The sequence below is a fragment of the Pungitius pungitius genome, chromosome 19 (genome assembly GCF_949316345.1).
Source record: "Pungitius pungitius chromosome 19, fPunPun2.1, whole genome shotgun sequence".
NCBI classification, from domain to species: Eukaryota; Metazoa; Chordata; class Actinopteri; order Perciformes; family Gasterosteidae; genus Pungitius; species Pungitius pungitius.
In genome coordinates, this window is record NC_084918.1 from 190,107 (window position 1) to 207,014 (window position 16,908).

A 16,908-nucleotide genomic window follows, 5' to 3' on the forward strand; every position below is an offset into this window, starting at 1 on the left:
TGTGAAGACCAAAACATCCGTCTCATGGGATTTCACATCCTCCTCTGAGAGTTTAGGTGTAGATGAAGATTTTACGTTCTATCTATCTACACCATAGAACAACCTATAGAATCTATTCAATTAGATTTTACAACTAAGATACAGTTAAAGGGAACCTTTACCTAAAAAAAATACTGTCCGATACAGGAGATAATTGATCATGTCAAAATTATTTTTATACAACTATTTTTGCTCCGTTTTTGTAATACTTCAGCTTCTTGGAATACTCAAGGTTGAGGGTGTAAATCTCATAATCACAATATACACGTCTGCTAGATCTTTGACCACAGGCACCTTGATGGTTTGGTCCGGCCCGGACTCTGTCTCTCCTTCCATCCATCTATCTGTCAATCTATCTACACATCTATCTATGGAGTGGTTAATTAATAGTGTGTCTGTATTCATCAAAGTGCTGAAAGTTAAAACTTATATACATTTACTGTAACAGATATATATATACACTCATTTTGCTCAAATGATCATCAGTTTACTTACTGTAAGAAAAGAGAAAACAAAAGACTGTACAACAGTTTGTTTAAAGTGAGATTTTACTTTACATTCACATCCGAACATTGAACATATTTTCATCTCACAGATCTCTTCAGTCAACAACTGTTTGATTCAGTTTTTTTTGTTCAGGAACAGTTCAAAGTGTTTATTGACTGATTCTAATAAATAAGCCAAACATTAAAAACACACATAATGATAAATTCCACAAGGGCATTGTACAAACTGCATACACTGATATCAAAACACCTTTGGTCACAAATTCATTAAAGTCATGTGACTGTGGCGCTGTTGAAGCTTCCAGCCACATCCCATGTAGACGGAGAGTATTAGCTGCAGATGGGGATCTTTTAGGTTGTTTTTTACATGACCTAAAGTGTCCCATCTTCTGGGCTATGACACTTCTGAGGACTCTAAAGAAAGTTACACATCGGGGGATCCTGAAGTGACACACATTACTCACTAGTTTATGATCCGACTGCAGATACCATTTCCACTATAATTATATTTGTATCAGCATTCCACATTCATTGCATGGGACAACCACTAAATGAAGAAGGTCATACGATGAAGCTGAAAGCTCCGGAAACACCAAGTAAGTCGTCTCTTATGTTGAGGCTCAGTTGGACATAATTCTCATTCGAATCTTGTGTTTTTAAGCAATAGAAGACCGGGCAAAGCATCTTCTTTGGGACTATGAAAGTAATCCATGTCTTCAAAAGTTCATCCTTTCAGCTCCTGAACAGCAGAAGGTTTATTAGTAAATAGTCTGTGGTTCAGTACAGCATCTGTCTGGGGTGTAGCAACTGTTTTGTCATAGTAATCGTTTTAGTAACAGAAGTCATGGTGAGGCAGTGCCTCGGTAGTCGTCATAGCGATAGGTGTTGAGGTTTGTGTAGCGGTAGTGGTGATAACAGTAGTCACGGTGACGAAGGCGATGCCTCAGTAGTCTTCGTAGCGATACGTGTTGGGGTATGCGTAGCGATAGTCATAGCCGTCGGCCCGCTCTGTTTTGGTCTGCAGAGGTTCAGGCTGAAATGACAGAGACTTGATCACTCCACCCGACTCCTCCGTAACCTTAACCTCAGTGGAGTACGAGGAGGAGGGATCGTCCAGCAGGGAGGAGCAGCTGGGAAGGCCGGGGATTTTAGGAGGAGCACAGGGTTGATAAGACGGGAGGCCGGCGGAGGGCTTAGGACACGACTGGTAGGAAGGAAGCTGAGCAGGAGGCTTGGGACATGGCTGATAGGAGACCTGAGGAGGATCATAACCGGTGTTAATGTGACAGCAACAATGCGGTTTAACCCACCCGCATACACCTGTTGAACCGTCCCATCTGATAGTACAAGTCTGCAGGTCAATGAGCAGAGAATAAAGACCCCTGGTGTGAGATGTATCTGCACAGGTTACCCAGAAGGGAACCTTTGACAAACAGACTTTTGTAGACCCCAGAAGAGGTACACTGCTTTCACAGACATTCAAATCTAAAGATCTAGATCTGAGTATGATGCAGTAGGATCATCCAGACAACTTCTACTCACCTTGGTTGTTGTGGTGATGATAGTCTGCAATGCGGCGGGGGAGCCTGGGGCGTTCCCGGGGTATCGGCAGGGGTACTCGGTGCTGTAGTAATGGTGGTTGTCCCCGTAAGGTGCAGAGCTCTTCAGCAGCTCCTTCCAACCAGCGGGAGACTTGGTCTGGGGGTCGAAGGAGGAGCAGGACGAAGTGAGGGGAGCCGACAATGGTGTGGAGGAAGAAGAGGAACCAAGGACCGGAGTCACCCTGCACAGAGACCAGGACCTAGTTCAGACATCTTCGGACTCTCAGAACCTTGTTTACACCTTAAAACAGACGTTAAGTCAAGGTCTAGATAAGTACCTGTCTAAACTAGCATGTTTTTGATTTGACCCGTTTAAAATAGCCTGGTCTGGATTACTGTTTAAAAAGGCCTTAGATTTACCAGATCTTCCAGGATTTAGCATAATCTGATTTCATTGGATCATATTTATCAAGACATTTCGTATCTGCTTATGCTTTCAGGATCTTGTTTTAAATTGGCTAGACTGGCTCTGGTTCTGGTTTTACTCTCAATGTACTTGAAGGTCATGGATGTGGTTTGGGGTTTACATAAGGCTGACCTGGGGTCACAGAGATCAGAAGTCATGGGATATGTAGGCGACGTCAGGTATCCTTGGAACTCATAGCCGGGCCGGCCCATGTAAATTCTGGGATTGGCTGTTTTCTGCATTGTGGGTTGAGCCTCTCCTAGTGCATTGTGGGGATTGTAGTAAGGCTCCGGGCTCTGGAATGCTGGGTAATGCTGCGGGAAATTAGGCTCGATGAAGGAGATTCTGTCTGATGGATCGACACATGAGAGGAGGGCGGGGCCTAGAGCCTGAAACAGAAAACAACCAATTCACAAATCAGTAAACACTGACAAACATTAACAAACAGCTGGTGTTGTTTTCATGTTGTCGACCTGAGTCTCGATGAGTCGTCTCTTCGGTGTGAACGGTGGGGAGCTCACCCGTCTCTTCACTGAACTTCGTCTGGCTTCTGTTTCCGACTTGGACTCCGGTCTGGGATGATCATGGACTCCTTTTGCCTAAAGACCACAACAGGTTTTAGTAAAAACTCAGTTTTGTTAACCTTAAGGGAAACTCTGGTTTTCTGTTTCAGAAAGGGAGGTAACTAAAACGTCCCCCATCGTGGACGTGCTCTCAGATCACAGCACATTCTTTGTGTCGTATTACGTTTCCTTTCCAACATGATGGAGAATATTAGTAAAGCTGCTGAATGCAGAGCTGTGAGGAAACGTCTTTGTTCCCTGGACACAAACCAGTGAGAACCATTAAAGAGGAATAAAACACATTATAGGTTCAATACCATTGGACCAGTTTGTGTTCTAGTGGTTAAATATGAGCATGGTGTGTGTTTCCAGCCTGTGGACCGACTTTAAACAGCTGAAAACTCAGTTTTCCATCTCATAGTTTAGGGTTTGACTCAGTTTGTTGAACATCCTACTGGAAAGGGACCCCAGACCACAGAGGTCCTACATAAATAAACGAACCCCAGAGCAATTTAAATCTGGTTCAAACCGGTTAGTTCCTCTTTTCATCCCTTTACGGATGCTCACCAGGTAGAGCTCACAGCATAAGGACCAATACTGAAAACTTATAATCGGTTATACCACTTTTCAAACCTACTTCGGATGATTTTACATCAGAGACCCAGGCCCTGATCTGAGTGGACTTGGCCCCTGTTGATTTGCGTGGACCGGATCACGTGGACTCTACTAAGGTACATTTTGTTTCAGTATTAGAAAGCTCAGTTCTTTAATTCAGTTAAATCATTCTCAAGTATTAGTGTTTCTGTTCTTTTAAGCCAAGAAATAAATGTCTCTTAAAAACAGAGAGAATTATTTAGCAGAATTAGATTTGAGTTTGATTATTATTGTGGAACTGGTCTCCACGGGCTGAGGTATAGAAATGTAGAAATGATGAGGGTTGATAAAACTATATGTCATATTAAGTAGCCCAGTTAGCAAGTTAGCATATTTGTGTTTCAAGCAGACTGTAAAGGTGGTGACCTGGAAGAAGATGGCCTTTCCATCCACCCTCCAGAAGTTGGTGACAGGGTAACCGCTGTGGCCGCGGCAGGGCAGCAGCTCCAGACTGCCGTTGCAGCTGGGACACTGCTTCTCTGAAACACAAGGAGTCTGCTCAGGTGACAGGTGGCAACAGGTGGACAGCACCTGAACTCTCTCTTCTCTTACTCTGCTGCTTCTGCCGGGCCTTGTCGCAGATGGCCGGGCGGAGCTGGAGCCGGGAGCCGTCGGGCAGCGTGCAGCCGCGAGAGCAGACAACTACGCCCAAACACGACTTCTTCAGGATCTGACAGTTGTGGTTGTTGGTGTTTCTCATGGCCCAGCCGGACAGATGTCTCTGCGCATTCTTATCTTCAGCTGCAGTTATCGATGAAGGACACATTTAGAGAGTGGTGAGGTCACAGTACACGTGTGATTCAGTTTTTCAGAACAGTGAATAACTGATTGAACTTGTATTCAAACTTATTGTTTGGATATTCCGCTGAGATTCTGAATTTAAATCAAGACAAGTGAACCTTCATATATCAGTAATAAAAATGACCAACAACTCTTATGTTTGATAATAAGACAGCAGTTTCTCACCACTGTAGATATATCGAACGTAACCGTCTGTCCACTCCTGGAACAGGTCGAACTGCTTTGTGTCCTGCAGACACACAGACAGGTAGAGGCACAGACAGGTAGAGACACCGATAGGTAGAGACACAGACAGGTAGACATACAGACAGGTAGACATGGACAGGTAGGGACATCGATAGGTAGAGACACAGACAGGTAGGGACATAGACAGGTAGAGACATCGATAGGTAGAGACACAGACAGGTAGAGACACAGACAGGTATAGACACAGACAGGTAGAGACAGACAGGTAGAGACACAGACAGGTAGAGACACACAGGTAGAGACACACAGGTAGAGACACAGACAGGTAGAGACACACAGGTAGAGACAGACAGGTAGAGACATGGACAGGTAGAGACATGGACAGGTTAGTTGCAGTGCTCCACACATTCTGATGCGATTATGCGTTGTGTCTCTTTGTCCACTTTAATAATCTGATGAGGAAAGTTATTTCTAAAAGTCCAGACAAATCAATCAGAGATATTGATCAGCGGCTCCAGCTGAGACACTGTGTTTGTTTTGGTATCACTGAAACAAAAATATGAAAACCAGTTTTGTGTGTTGGATCAACAATGGACTGAGGAGGAGTCAGCAGCTTCTCATAACCTTTAAAAAGCTTCCTCCTCCGGGTCACAAAGAGAAAAATAATACAAATAAGATAAATATCTATCTATATGTATATTTGATTATGTATCAAATATAATAAGTAAGATAGGAATAAGATATAAGAAGTAAGATAACAGCATGATGGACATCTTTAATAACCTAAAGAGGAGGCATGACTAAATGTGCCAAAAATGCTATTAAGGAAAGTAAAACGAAGATATTCATCAGAAAAAAATATATATAGAAAACTGTAATACACCATTTTAATAACATGAAATCTGAACAAACTGTGTCTTTTCTAAAATAAACTTTAACGGGTTGTTGGGATGAATTGCTTTCAGGTGTAAAACTTTATAAAAATTTAATACAAAATGATACTTAGAGGAAATACAAGTGATCATTTAAATGAAAAGACAGCGCGACATTTTTACGTTTGATTAGATTTGGTTGGAAGCTTGAAACCAGAATTTCACAGATGGCTATATTTATTTATTATTTGTACGCTATAATAATACATGTTAGAATATGACTAAGCTAATCTAATAAGTCTAATAATTGGTTAAAATATGATTAACTTAATTATTAATTAATAATAATTAATCAGTTCACTGTAATGCAACCTATTAAAGTTTAACTGTTCATAGTAATAACATATATTATTTAATATTTAATTCACAGTAAATAACATATATTATTGTAGAATTAACGCCAGTTTGAATTATTAATATATATCATTAATATCTGTTCATATTATTTATTATATTCTAATTAAGATCAGTTCTGCAGACGATCAATAATTCAACCTGAAGATCTCCACATGAGAAAAGACGGATTTCAGAGAGCAACTGTACTTTTTTAATTTGTTAAGATTTTTAATAAGATGAATCATGTTTTTTTCATTCATTACGTCATATCTTAAAAATAAGATTATTAATTTATCAATGTGGTTAGGTTTGATTGTTGATCGGATATTATTAATTATTTTATGACAGACATTGTTACTCTGAACAGATATTAATTATATTTTTGTTAACTATATTTTATTAGATGTTATTACTGTTTACAGATATTTCAAACGTTTCTTTCTCTAAAGATCATTTGCTATTAAATGTAGTTATTGATTAGGAGACAGATTTTAGTTTAGAAGCAGAACTTTTTTGAATGAACGGAAGAAATAATAAAAACAATAATAATATTAAAAACAGTGTTTTTGTTTGCCATTCGTGGGTTTTTGCTTAAAACTCTCAGTGACAATAAATAAAAAAAAAAAAAAAATCTAATAAGTGAAAATCAGAATATTCACTTGTCCCTGATCCCTGGTCCCTGGTCCCTGATCCCTGGTCCCTGATCCCTGGTCCCTGATCCGTGGTCCCTGATCCCCGGTCCCTGATCCCTGATCCCTGGTCCCTGGTCCCTGAACCCTGGTCCCTGGTCCTTGATCCCTTGTCCCTGGTGGCTGATCTCTGGTCCTTAGTCCCTGATCCCTTGTCCCTGATCCCTGATTCATCCGCTCCTTACCTGCGGTAGTTTGGGGTCGTTGATGTCCCAGGAGAACTTCATCCCAACTGAACACACACAGTCCCCGTCCTCACGCTCCTCTGCTCGGGACATCGTCCTGGCCCTGGCCTTGGCCCTGATCCTGGTCCTGGTCCTGGTCCGGTTCCTGGACCTCAAACTCGTCCGGCCAACCCAAAGGTACTTGAGCCGAGGGTGGAATGGAGCTACGGGTAAAAGTCAGAGTGGCTCCTCTCGTCAGCTCGTGCTGCTCCGGTGAGTCTCAGGTACGAAGTGACTGAACAGGTGAGAAGGCGTGAGCTCAGAGAGGGAGGGGGGGGGGGGGGGGTGGGGGGGGGGGAGGGCTGTGACTGACATAATATGTCAGACATACATGGAATCTGACTTGGCGGTTGGTGCATGACGGCAGACGGTACATAAAATATAGTGAAATATATGATATGGGTTAGTATTTATATATTCATTGATAAGAAACATTTATAGTAGGAATATAAATGTTTCTTATTTTCATCTCTTTCATCATATAATATAGTTAAAGCCAAAAATGAAGTGATACAATAATAATATTTAGTTAAAGCAATAAAAAATATTTTTATTACTTGATTTATCTATATTATCATAACTGAAGAGAATCAATTTGTATTATTAAATATTTAACATATTGATGTTCAAATGATTTTAATTCAATTTAATGGTTCAGGTTTTAAAGCTGCTGATTCAAAGAAACACACACACAGGTGAACAGGTGTGTGTGTGTGTGTGTGTGTGTGTTTGTGTGTGTGTGTTGTGTAAACACTCCACTGTTTCTCCTAAAACATAAAACCTCATTAGTCATCAATTAAAGGACAAGAGGACATCAGCGCCTCTCTCTCTCTAAATAATAGGACATTTATTTTTTCATTTTTCTGTTTGCTGCTGAACTTTAATTTAATAAACGTTTTCCTTCTTGAATACAAGATGAAAACAAAACAGATATTAATAATGTTCCTGATGTTATTTTTTAAATTCAGATTTATTTAAAGAAATGAAACTACTCAGTTTGACTTCATATATATATAATCATATTCTAATAGTACTCGAATAGTAATTGAAAAATACTAATGTGTACATTTTGTTGTAATGCACTCTGATATTCCTCCGCTGAGTGGGGACTACTTTCTCTCTGTGCACGTGGCCGTGACTGTGATTAGTTAATTAGCAGCAGCTGTGCGCGCGAGCAGTGCACGTTCTCGACGCGCTGCGAGGAGAGACGAGATGGTAAATAAATCCAATTATTGATTTTTTTAAGGTTCTTTTTATTTTCAACTAAATGTTGTTGAGTCAGCTGACCAGCTGGTTATTGATCCGCTTGATGGATTCATTATATTAAACAACAATAATATGAAATATAAAGGAAAAGGCGTTCACACCATGTCGGACTCCCACCGTGCAGCTGTAGCGCCCCCTGCTGGCAGGCTCAGGAAATGGATCACCAAAATAAAAGTCCTGCTGGGTTCTAATAACAGAAGTGATGAAATACGTTTTAGTGACTTCTAGTTTATTTACAAAAATGTTATGTAAAATTTTAATGTATTAAAATAGTTCACAAAGCAGTTATTAGTCTTTTCAACAACACCGAGTAAATACAACAATAAACGTATATATCCACCAGCGCTGGGGAAAATATTCAGAGTTTAAATGTTTTTAGTTTAAAATATAAAAAGATGAGGTAAACTCTGTCCGAGTTAGACTCGGTCAAGTTTCTGTAATGTTAAATCACCTGTTATCTTTAATTGTAATATGTCAGCTAAAGCAGTGTTTTTGAATAACTTTCTATGTAGGACACGGTGTTGTACTTATACTTGAACTGCTTTAAATACCGGATAGCAGAGGGCTAACGTACAAGAGTATAAAGCTAGCTTAAACAAGGTCATGTTTAAGCTAGCTTGATAATGTGGGCATGAAGGTCAATGTGAAGAAATTATTCAATTGATTTAATCTGCATTTGTGGCAAGTTGAGTTGAATTATCTACTGCATATATCCGCTTGTTTTTTGTCTAGTTAAACTGAGTAAACTGTAACTTCTACGCTCAATTCTTAAAGATAATTTAATGACAAGTAGAAACCTGGCGCATTGAGAAGGAATATAAGCCTGGTACACACCCTCACTGACATTTACATGTCTGTTCTTCTACACAAAGGATTTATGTGTGTGTGGGTGTGTATATATATATATATACATATATATGTATATATAGGGCTTTACTCAACTTTTTTTGGTCAAATCGGCTTTAGCTGATCAATCAATTTTTGTAGATACAGTTTTTTCTAGTACTTACTGTGGTTAAACAGAAGTTATTGGTACTCAACTAATTCCAACCAAGAAAATGGCTTGAATTGTACTCTGATGTGTGTATTCTATAAAATGTACTGTAAACACATATTTCAGTGTACACATAAACCATTAAGATTTTACTATTTTAAATGTGTAAATTCATGTTTTTTTCCTATCTTTGAAACCGTCAGTGAGGTTAAATTGTTTCACAATGTAGCACAATTGTCTCAAAAATGAAAAATAATGTAAACTAAACTTGTATTAAATTGTTAAGACGTATATCATTGTGTGTAAAAATAATTCGATTGAAAATAAGGTATTGGGAATAATTTCTCAATCAACAGTTCGTGTCAAGTAGATCCAAAACTCATGGAGGGTAACTAGTCATTTTCGATTAACACTTAAAAAGTCCTAGTGTCAACTATTTAATGATTAACCCTAACGAGAGTAGCATTCACTCTGGAAAGGTAACCCTGTGTCCAGTGTAACTTGAACTCTTGGTGGATAAATGTTCAGAGAGAGAACTTTGTGTCTATCAGATGGAGCTGAAGATGGAGGAGTGTCTCCTCAGGGGAGATTCGTGTGATCTGATGTCTGTTCTTCACAACGAAGGGCTGACCGCCATCACGCTCAACAGACTGGACCAGCTGGTCACCAAGGTAACCGGACAGGGTGGTCACCGTGGTGACTGGGTGTCTCTGACGTATCCGATGTAAGAAGAATCTACATCACCAAATTCACTTTGGTGTCTGATCGAAGCGTTGAGTCATTGATAAAGTGATCTGGTTGTACTTTTTTAATCATGACGTTGATCCAGCTGCTTCAGAACCCCTCATACAAAGTTATGAACGTTCCTCCATTCAAAGTTTCTCTCTTCCAAAGGTTCCCTGGCTTTAAAGGTTCCATCATTCATAAGTTCCTTGGATTTAAATGGGTTTATTCATTGAAAGGTTCTGCAATTTAAAGATTTCTATTTTCAAAGGTTCTGTCATTCAAAGGTCACTTACACTACTTCAGGGTCATTTCACTTAGTGAGGAACCTTCCTCTGCAAAGAGGACCATCACAATCCAGCCTCAGTCTTCTTCATCCAAGGTCCTGTCTTTCTTATGCTTCTGTCTTTGGAAAGCTTCTGTCATTCAAGGTTTCAGTCTTTTAAATTTAAAATGCTCCACGTATCTAAATGGAATATAATGTATCACATTGTGATAATTATAATAATCCTACTAAATCTAAAAAAGTAAATGAAATGTTTATAATGAAAATGTACAGGGATAATATACTTAAATAGATTTGACTCATTGCACGTGATGCTAAAACAGCAGCTCCAAATTTTAAACTCAAGCCCAACCAACAAATCTCAGTTTTTATTAACACATCCTTAACTGTTGATTATGATTTATTCTTGATTAATTGGTTTTCAGGATCTATGTGGATCCAGATTCACCAGAGTTCTGATTGTGTTGAAGTCTTTGGAGCTTCTGTCAGAGAACCGAGTACATCTGCAGACCCTCATTGACCACGGGCTAACCGCTAAGGTAACAGTAATCTATTGAAGTGATCTGTTACTTAATAATCTATAAAAGTAATCCAAGTATACTCTAATTGCTTACTCATTGATCTGTTAAAGTAATCCGTTACTCAAACGTTATTCGGTAATCAATCAATTCATGTCACAATGCACGGAAGAATAAAACCCTCATTGTAAAAGGGAATAAAACTTTATTATTGGATAATAATCTAAAAGTAACAGAATAAAATAATTACTAAAAATAGATACAATCTACTGAATTTGATGTTTTTTTAGGTGGTTTTGTGGTTCGAAGCCGTCCATGACATTCTGACCTCTGACCTCCTGAAGAACTCTGCCTCTCTTCTGACCCTCACTGAGGAGTTCTATGACTTCTTCCAGGTAAGGAGCATTGTGGGAAATGGAGGCCTGTGTTGTTTACTAAAGTAACTACACAACACTACAATAAGTGTGTTTTATGAATGGCTGAAAGCTTGATTATTTATATCACTTCTGTCTATCAGCTGCTGGGTCAGACTTCTCTTCCAGGTTTGTTTCTTTATTTTGTGTTTTTAATCTTAAGTCAGATTTTTTTCAATTTATCACATGTTCAATTAAGACGTCTGTCTCCCTGCCCACCTGTCCACCTCTCAGTCAGTCAGCTGTCTGTGGTTCTCCTTCGGCTGGCTCGGTTCACTATGGAACCAGAAATCCACTTTCCACTGAGACTTGAGGTAAACAAACCAAAGATGAAGATAATAAACACTGTACGGCCCACAATGTTTTATACTGCGTTCAAAGTATGTGTTTCGTGTTTTAGGCCATCAGAACATTCAACAGCATCCTGGAGTCTCTGAGCCGTGAGCAGAAGAAACTGATCCAGATCGACCAAAACCAGACCCTAATACTGTAATGCACACCCAGTAAAGACACACCCAGCACACACCAAGTAACCACTGTAGTACACAATGTATTTCTACTGCTCTGTCTGACAGATCTCAGCTGGCAGCCGCAGTTCTGACAGCTGGAGGTGAGTTCTTCAATTACAGATTTAGGTTGCACATTTAAAAGATGGTTGTAGTAAGTGAACACTGAACGTCATGGTGATGGAGCGTCGCGTTGAGGCGAGCGTTGAGGGGAGTGTTGAGGGGAGGGACTCGTTGAGGAGGGTTGTAATCGGGGAGCGTAAAGGATTCAAAGACTGACCCGTTGGACAAATTGAGGACATTGATATGTCCTCCAGGTGTCTGAAGCTCTGTTCTCATTGGTGCTGTCATAGACTATGAGCTGCAGGTTAGCCTATCAGAGGCTCTGTGTCGCCTCACTCCGAGGAGGGACAGAGAGCAAAGATCCAATCAGTGGTTTTCTAGCGAGGACATCAGCAGGGCCTTCTGTGACATCAGGGACGCAGACTTTGAAGTGGTGAGTGTCTCTTCCTGTCCCTCTTTCTGTCTTACTCATATATATATATATATATAATCTTTCACAGAAGCTTGATACTATGATTCAGTTGAACTGACTGATGGAGTCAACCTTTATTTTCTTTTTCTGTGGATATCTTGTTCTCCTCCCTCCATCCTTCTGGACAACTTACATTTTTCCATTTGTTTTGGTGGAAGGAAGGAAAGTTGGAAACATGTTTGTTCACCTGTCTTTTTCTAGGACTGTCGCCGGTTCCTGAACTTTGTTAATGGTCTCCTTGGCAACCAAAGGAGGTGAGGAACTTAATCACTGTAATAAATCCAAAAACGCTTAATGTTGATGATTTTAAAGTTGAGTTTGGCCTGGCAGGGTATACACCTTCCCCTGTGTCAGAGTTTTCCTCAACTCCACTGAGGTAAACACAGTTAATCCTTTAAATTAAAACCACATGTCGGCAGACATCCTGTTTACTTTTACTTTCTTCTACAGCTGTTTCCACCAAAAGATGACAAATTGGATGAGTTTTGGATTGATTTCAACATCAGTTCAGGATGTGTAAGCTTCTTCATCGATGAGCCTGAGGTACTGCAGTGGCACCAAGACATCAGGACAAGTTACCACAACATCCAGCTTCTTCATAACTCTGTGAATAGCACAGCTAGTGTTGATATGCTAGAACATTAACAAAATAAGAGATTCAGGCTGACGTAACAATAGAATTTATTGTCTCTGCCATCACATGCTGTTACAGAGAGAGCAAATGACAAACCTAGAAGTACTTTACTTCCTGTGTTACACTGAGCTCTTCCTCATCATCTGTATATATTCATGTCCCATTAATGCACATTCGCAACTTTCCCATCCAATGTGTCCTCCTGATTAAGTGGTCTGTGTGTTTTTCATTGATTAGGGTTTCCTTTGGGGGTCAATCCACCTTCTAAAAGAAGACGTGGATTGTTACAGTCTTCACCTGAAACATACACGTCAGTCATCATCAACATCTGGCTGATGCTTGTGATCGTTTTGTCATCAGTTATACTGGAAGTGTGTGTTCTTTCCCAGAAGGCAACGGGGCAGAGACTGTCCTCAGTGTTAAACTCAAAAAACCCATCATGCACAACAACAGCAGAGCTCAGACAGTGGAGCTGAACTTCAACTGTGAACACCACAGCGAGCTGGAGGAGGCTGCTGGGAAAGTCTTCATGGTACCTGTCTGTCTGTCTGCCTGTCTGTCTGTCTGTCTGTCTGTCTGTCTGTCGGTATGTCTGACTGCCTAGCTGTCGGTCCTTTCCCTGTGTATCTAGAAGGCAAGGACTTCTCCCCGTCTTAAGAACACAGGTGGTCCGGTCCAGGGGTCCCCCTCAGCAAACGTTCACCAGGTTCGATCGTACGGCCGGAAGAAACCACAGAGCAAGAGTCAGCTGAAGAGTGAGTGACTCCTTACACACCAAGTTAGGAATCATACTGAACATATGAATGTAATTGACGTCTTTCTTGCTCTACCTGTCTGTATAGTTCTTCCTCTGTCGTCTCCGAGCAGCGAGGAAGACTCTTTTGTCTCCAAGGTAACGTCGCTGTGCAAACATCAGCTGTCAATAAAAACAAGTAGTTTGGATTTCAAATTGTTTTTTTCCAGACTTTAGTCAGCGGATCAGAGATTCTGTTCGATCAGGTTCAATCCGATCGACACTCGACTCCGAAACACGACTCAGGTCAGTTCGTCTCTGACTGAACTCAAACAAACCGAGTGTCTCCTGTCTTTTGCTGCTGTCTTTTTCTGATGGTGACTGACACTCTTCCTCCTGTGTCTTCAGCGAAGATTAGAAACTGATAATTACTCAAAGTTCACAAAGAGAAGTGTTGAACCTGTCTGTCTCTCAGGGGTTCCTGCAGGGACAGAGCTAGAGATCTCTCAGGAGAAGGGGGAGAGGTCAGGAGCAAACATCTCTCTGTTCGTGAAGGTACAGTAGTTCCTTCATTAGTCTTAATGAAGAAAAAAAAATATTAATGTTCTCCAATATTTCGCCTATTTGCTATTGTTCCAGGAAGCCTTGAGTTGTGACGGGAAGAGAGCAGCTCCAGATTCAGGTCTTTGTGTTGACTCCTTCACTTTTGTCTCTAGCTTATTTAAACCCTCTCAGAACTATCTGGGATATAAATGTGTGAGGTCATTGTTTGCCTAAGGTCGGGCTCATCCTTTTAGTCCTGAATGTTCTGTTTGTCTATGTGAAGGCTACTTGTCAGACCATAACGAGGGCCCACTGGCCCAGAAGAGGAGGGCGGAGCCTCATTCAGAAGAAGAGGAGGAGACTGCGCCACTAGTAGCTGGTAGTGTGTCACTGCTGCTTTTCTGACACTTCGGTCAATGCCTAACTCATTTTATAAATCTTCTTCTCACCTGGTCTCAGAATCTTCATGTGAGGGGGCGGGGCCACCTGTCGAGGGGGAGAGGTCTATGACAGAGTCTCAGGTGGAGTCAGACCCAACGTCTGGCATCACAGCCGCCTTCAACAACTTCAAAACAGAACTCAACAAACACTTCAGCGTCAGTGGACCGGCCATTAAAATAATGTTATTGATATTTGGCTGATCATTAGCTTTCACGGTTAATCAATTAAAGCTCCTAGTTTTAATTTGTTTTCAGGGCTGTTGGCAAAACGTCGAAGCTGAAATTCTTCTGTCTTTGAAAGAGTGTCAACAACACGTCTCTTCTCTTATGACAGCTGTCCATCATCACAGGTACCGCCCACTCCACACACCTGTCCGTCACTCCAGGTTCCGCCAGCCTCAAACGTGTGTGTGTGTGTGTGTGTGTGTGTGTGTCTGTGTTGCGTTGCGTTGCGTTGCACAGGTCAAAGTTGCTGCAGAGGTTTGAGAACAGCGTCAGTGATCAGCTGAACCGACTTCATGAGAACTCCACCAGCTTGAACAGCATGAACACACAGATCCTGGTACTGACTACTAACCATCCTAGTAGTACTGGTATATTTAGTAGTGATATAAATACTAGTACTACTACTTGTAATTATGCCACTATGAACTCTAATTTGTATTTGAGAGAAAATGTTTTAAAATTCATTGCTTATGTAAAATCTTTCTTTTCCAGAGTTTTTTCCAAACCGAGATGCAGCGACTGGGCTCCTTCTGTGATGAACACCTGCACAGGTGAGTCCGATCCGGATCTAAATGAAGGGATCCAGTTGGACCTGTTGAGATGTTCTGGTTGGGTCTCCTCAGGTTGAGGTCCTTGGAGGAAGGAGAGCCAGTGGCAGGTTCTTGGTCCAGCAAATGAGGGAGGAGAGACTTCCTGTTGTCCGCCCACATTCAGAAGAAGAAGAGTCTGCGTGTCTCCTTCATTTTTATTTTATTTTCCTCCTAGGTTTCAGTTTCATCTTGATAAAATAAAAACGTACACATCATCGGTCACTTTGGGTTTCTTTCACAGCAAAGCCGTTGCCACGGTAACAGGCGTTTAAATGGGCCACACGGTGGAGACAAACCCAAAGAATGAAAAAAGGATTCCTAACGTTCATACTATCACTGCAGAGTCAGAGAAACACAATTAAGAAACTTTAAACACACTTTGGACCCATTCAACCCAGAACGGGTTTGGTGCCTCCTGACCTCTGACCTGCCGTCTGATGGTCCAGGGTCGTGGTCCCACAGAGTCCAGGAACGACTCCAAGACCTTCAGAAGAGTTTGTGTTTGCAAGATTCTGGTTGTCAGGAAACAAACTGACAGCGAAGGAAAAACAGACAAATCCCCCAAAGGAAAGCCAGCGAGACGACTAATGAGCTGCTATTAGTGGGGAGGTGGGTAGTGAGATGAAGCCGCTCAGGTGTTTCTCTCCACAAAGGAAAACATCCAGAGATCAGGACCGGTGCTCTTCCTCTGAAGTGGACCTGAGGTGTTGGTGGACTTTGATGGACCAGATCAGGACCCAGAAGACCACGGCTCAGTGACCACGAAGGTACCGCCAGGTTCATTTGTTTACTTGTTTCAGGGAGGTTATAAAAGTATTCAGTTCATTTGATGGAGAAACAAAATACTTTTAAAGAAAAATGTTTATTTTGTCTTTGATTATCTTCACATCTTTGATTATTACTTATATGCTGTTCAGTTACTTAAGTTTCCTCAAACTTGATTCCTATAAAATTGAAGTTAGAGGTAAAACGAATAAAACGTTATCAAAGGAAAACTGATTTCATTTTAATCAAAGTAGTGAAATGTTAAATAGAATTTTCACAATCAGGCCAAGATCAGGGAGGGAGACATTCTTCCTCTTATTGCTTGTGTGCTTTATTTACTGGTTCCAGTGGGTTACATACTGACCTGTGGTGGGTCCAGTGGGTTACAAACTGACATGTGTTGGGTCCAGTGGGTTACAAACTGACATGTGTTGGGTCCAGTGGGTTACAAACTGACATGTGTTGGGTCCAGTGGGTTACATACTGACCTGTGGTGGGTCCAGTGGGTTACAAACTGACATGTGTTGGGTCCAGTGGGTTACAAACTGACATGTGTTGGGTCCAGTGGGTTACAAACTGACATGTGTTGGGTCCAGTGGGTTACATACTGACCTGTGGTGGGTCCAGTGGGTTACAAACTGACATGTGTTGGGTCCAGTGGGTTACAAACTGACATGTGTTGGGTCCAGTGGGTTACATACTGACATGTGGTGGGTCCAGTGGGTTACATACTAACCTCTGTGGTGGTTCCAGTGGGTTACATATTGACCTCTGTGGTTCCAGTGGGTTACATACTGACC

General features: G+C 41.1%; 2 protein-coding genes across 6 annotated transcripts; one reads left to right on the plus strand and one right to left on the minus strand.

Annotated features, from left to right (window-relative positions):
• Positions 1-643: 643 nt before the first annotated feature.
• Positions 644-7,106, minus strand: gcm2 (glial cells missing transcription factor 2). Its single transcript, XM_037455265.2, has 8 exons — positions 6,899-7,106; positions 4,736-4,799; positions 4,322-4,510; positions 4,136-4,248; positions 3,026-3,151; positions 2,685-2,941; positions 2,088-2,328; positions 644-1,800 (listed from the first exon to the last, which is right to left on the minus strand). Exons 1-8 carry the CDS (start codon positions 6,989-6,991, stop codon positions 1,489-1,491), a joined length of 1,395 nt encoding a protein of 464 aa, XP_037311162.2. The 5' UTR covers positions 6,992-7,106; the 3' UTR covers positions 644-1,488.
• A 922-nt stretch (positions 7,107-8,028) lies between these two features.
• Positions 8,029-15,758, plus strand: sycp2l (synaptonemal complex protein 2-like). Of its 5 annotated transcripts, none has more exons than XM_037455261.2 (25): positions 8,029-8,152; positions 9,749-9,868; positions 10,632-10,745; positions 11,015-11,119; positions 11,242-11,266; positions 11,372-11,451; positions 11,538-11,626; positions 11,713-11,747; positions 11,997-12,139; positions 12,380-12,432; positions 12,509-12,554; positions 12,629-12,721; positions 13,050-13,122; positions 13,202-13,344; positions 13,447-13,567; positions 13,655-13,704; positions 13,776-13,851; positions 14,021-14,100; positions 14,185-14,227; positions 14,372-14,467; positions 14,548-14,684; positions 14,784-14,878; positions 14,991-15,090; positions 15,246-15,304; positions 15,377-15,758. In XM_037455261.2, the coding sequence occupies exons 1-25, from the start codon at positions 8,150-8,152 to the stop codon at positions 15,429-15,431; spliced, it is 2,034 nt and encodes a 677-aa protein (XP_037311158.2). In that variant the 5' UTR covers positions 8,029-8,149; the 3' UTR covers positions 15,432-15,758. The 5 variants fall into 5 exon arrangements, with proteins under 5 accessions (XP_037311158.2, XP_037311161.2, XP_037311159.2 ...); XM_037455264.2 differs by having other exon boundaries at positions 12,629-12,694; positions 13,205-13,344; positions 13,444-13,567; XM_037455262.2 differs by having other exon boundaries at positions 13,205-13,344; positions 13,444-13,567; positions 15,377-15,757.
• Positions 15,759-16,908: the final 1,150 nt, after the last annotated feature.

What these genes read in the sequence shown, in the direction of transcription:
- gcm2 (XM_037455265.2), bottom strand. Translation starts at nt 6,991, where the DNA reads ATGTCCCGAGCAGAGGAGCGTGAGGACGGGGACTGTGTGTGTTCAGTT. An exon ending in GGCCCGGCAGAAGCAGCAGA is followed by an intron (nt 4,249 to 4,321) that starts GTAAGAGAAGAG and finishes CTTGTGTTTCAG; the next exon opens with AGAAGCAGTGTCCCAGCTGC. An exon ending in TCATCACCACAACAACCAAG is followed by an intron (nt 1,801 to 2,087) that starts GTGAGTAGAAGT and finishes GATCCTCCTCAG; the next exon opens with GTCTCCTATCAGCCATGTCC.
- sycp2l (XM_037455260.2), top strand. An exon ending in ACTTTCCACTGAGACTTGAG is followed by an intron (nt 11,452 to 11,537) that starts GTAAACAAACCA and finishes TTCGTGTTTTAG; the next exon opens with GCCATCAGAACATTCAACAG. An exon ending in AACTCAACAAACACTTCAGC is followed by an intron (nt 14,685 to 14,783) that starts GTCAGTGGACCG and finishes ATTTGTTTTCAG; the next exon opens with GGCTGTTGGCAAAACGTCGA.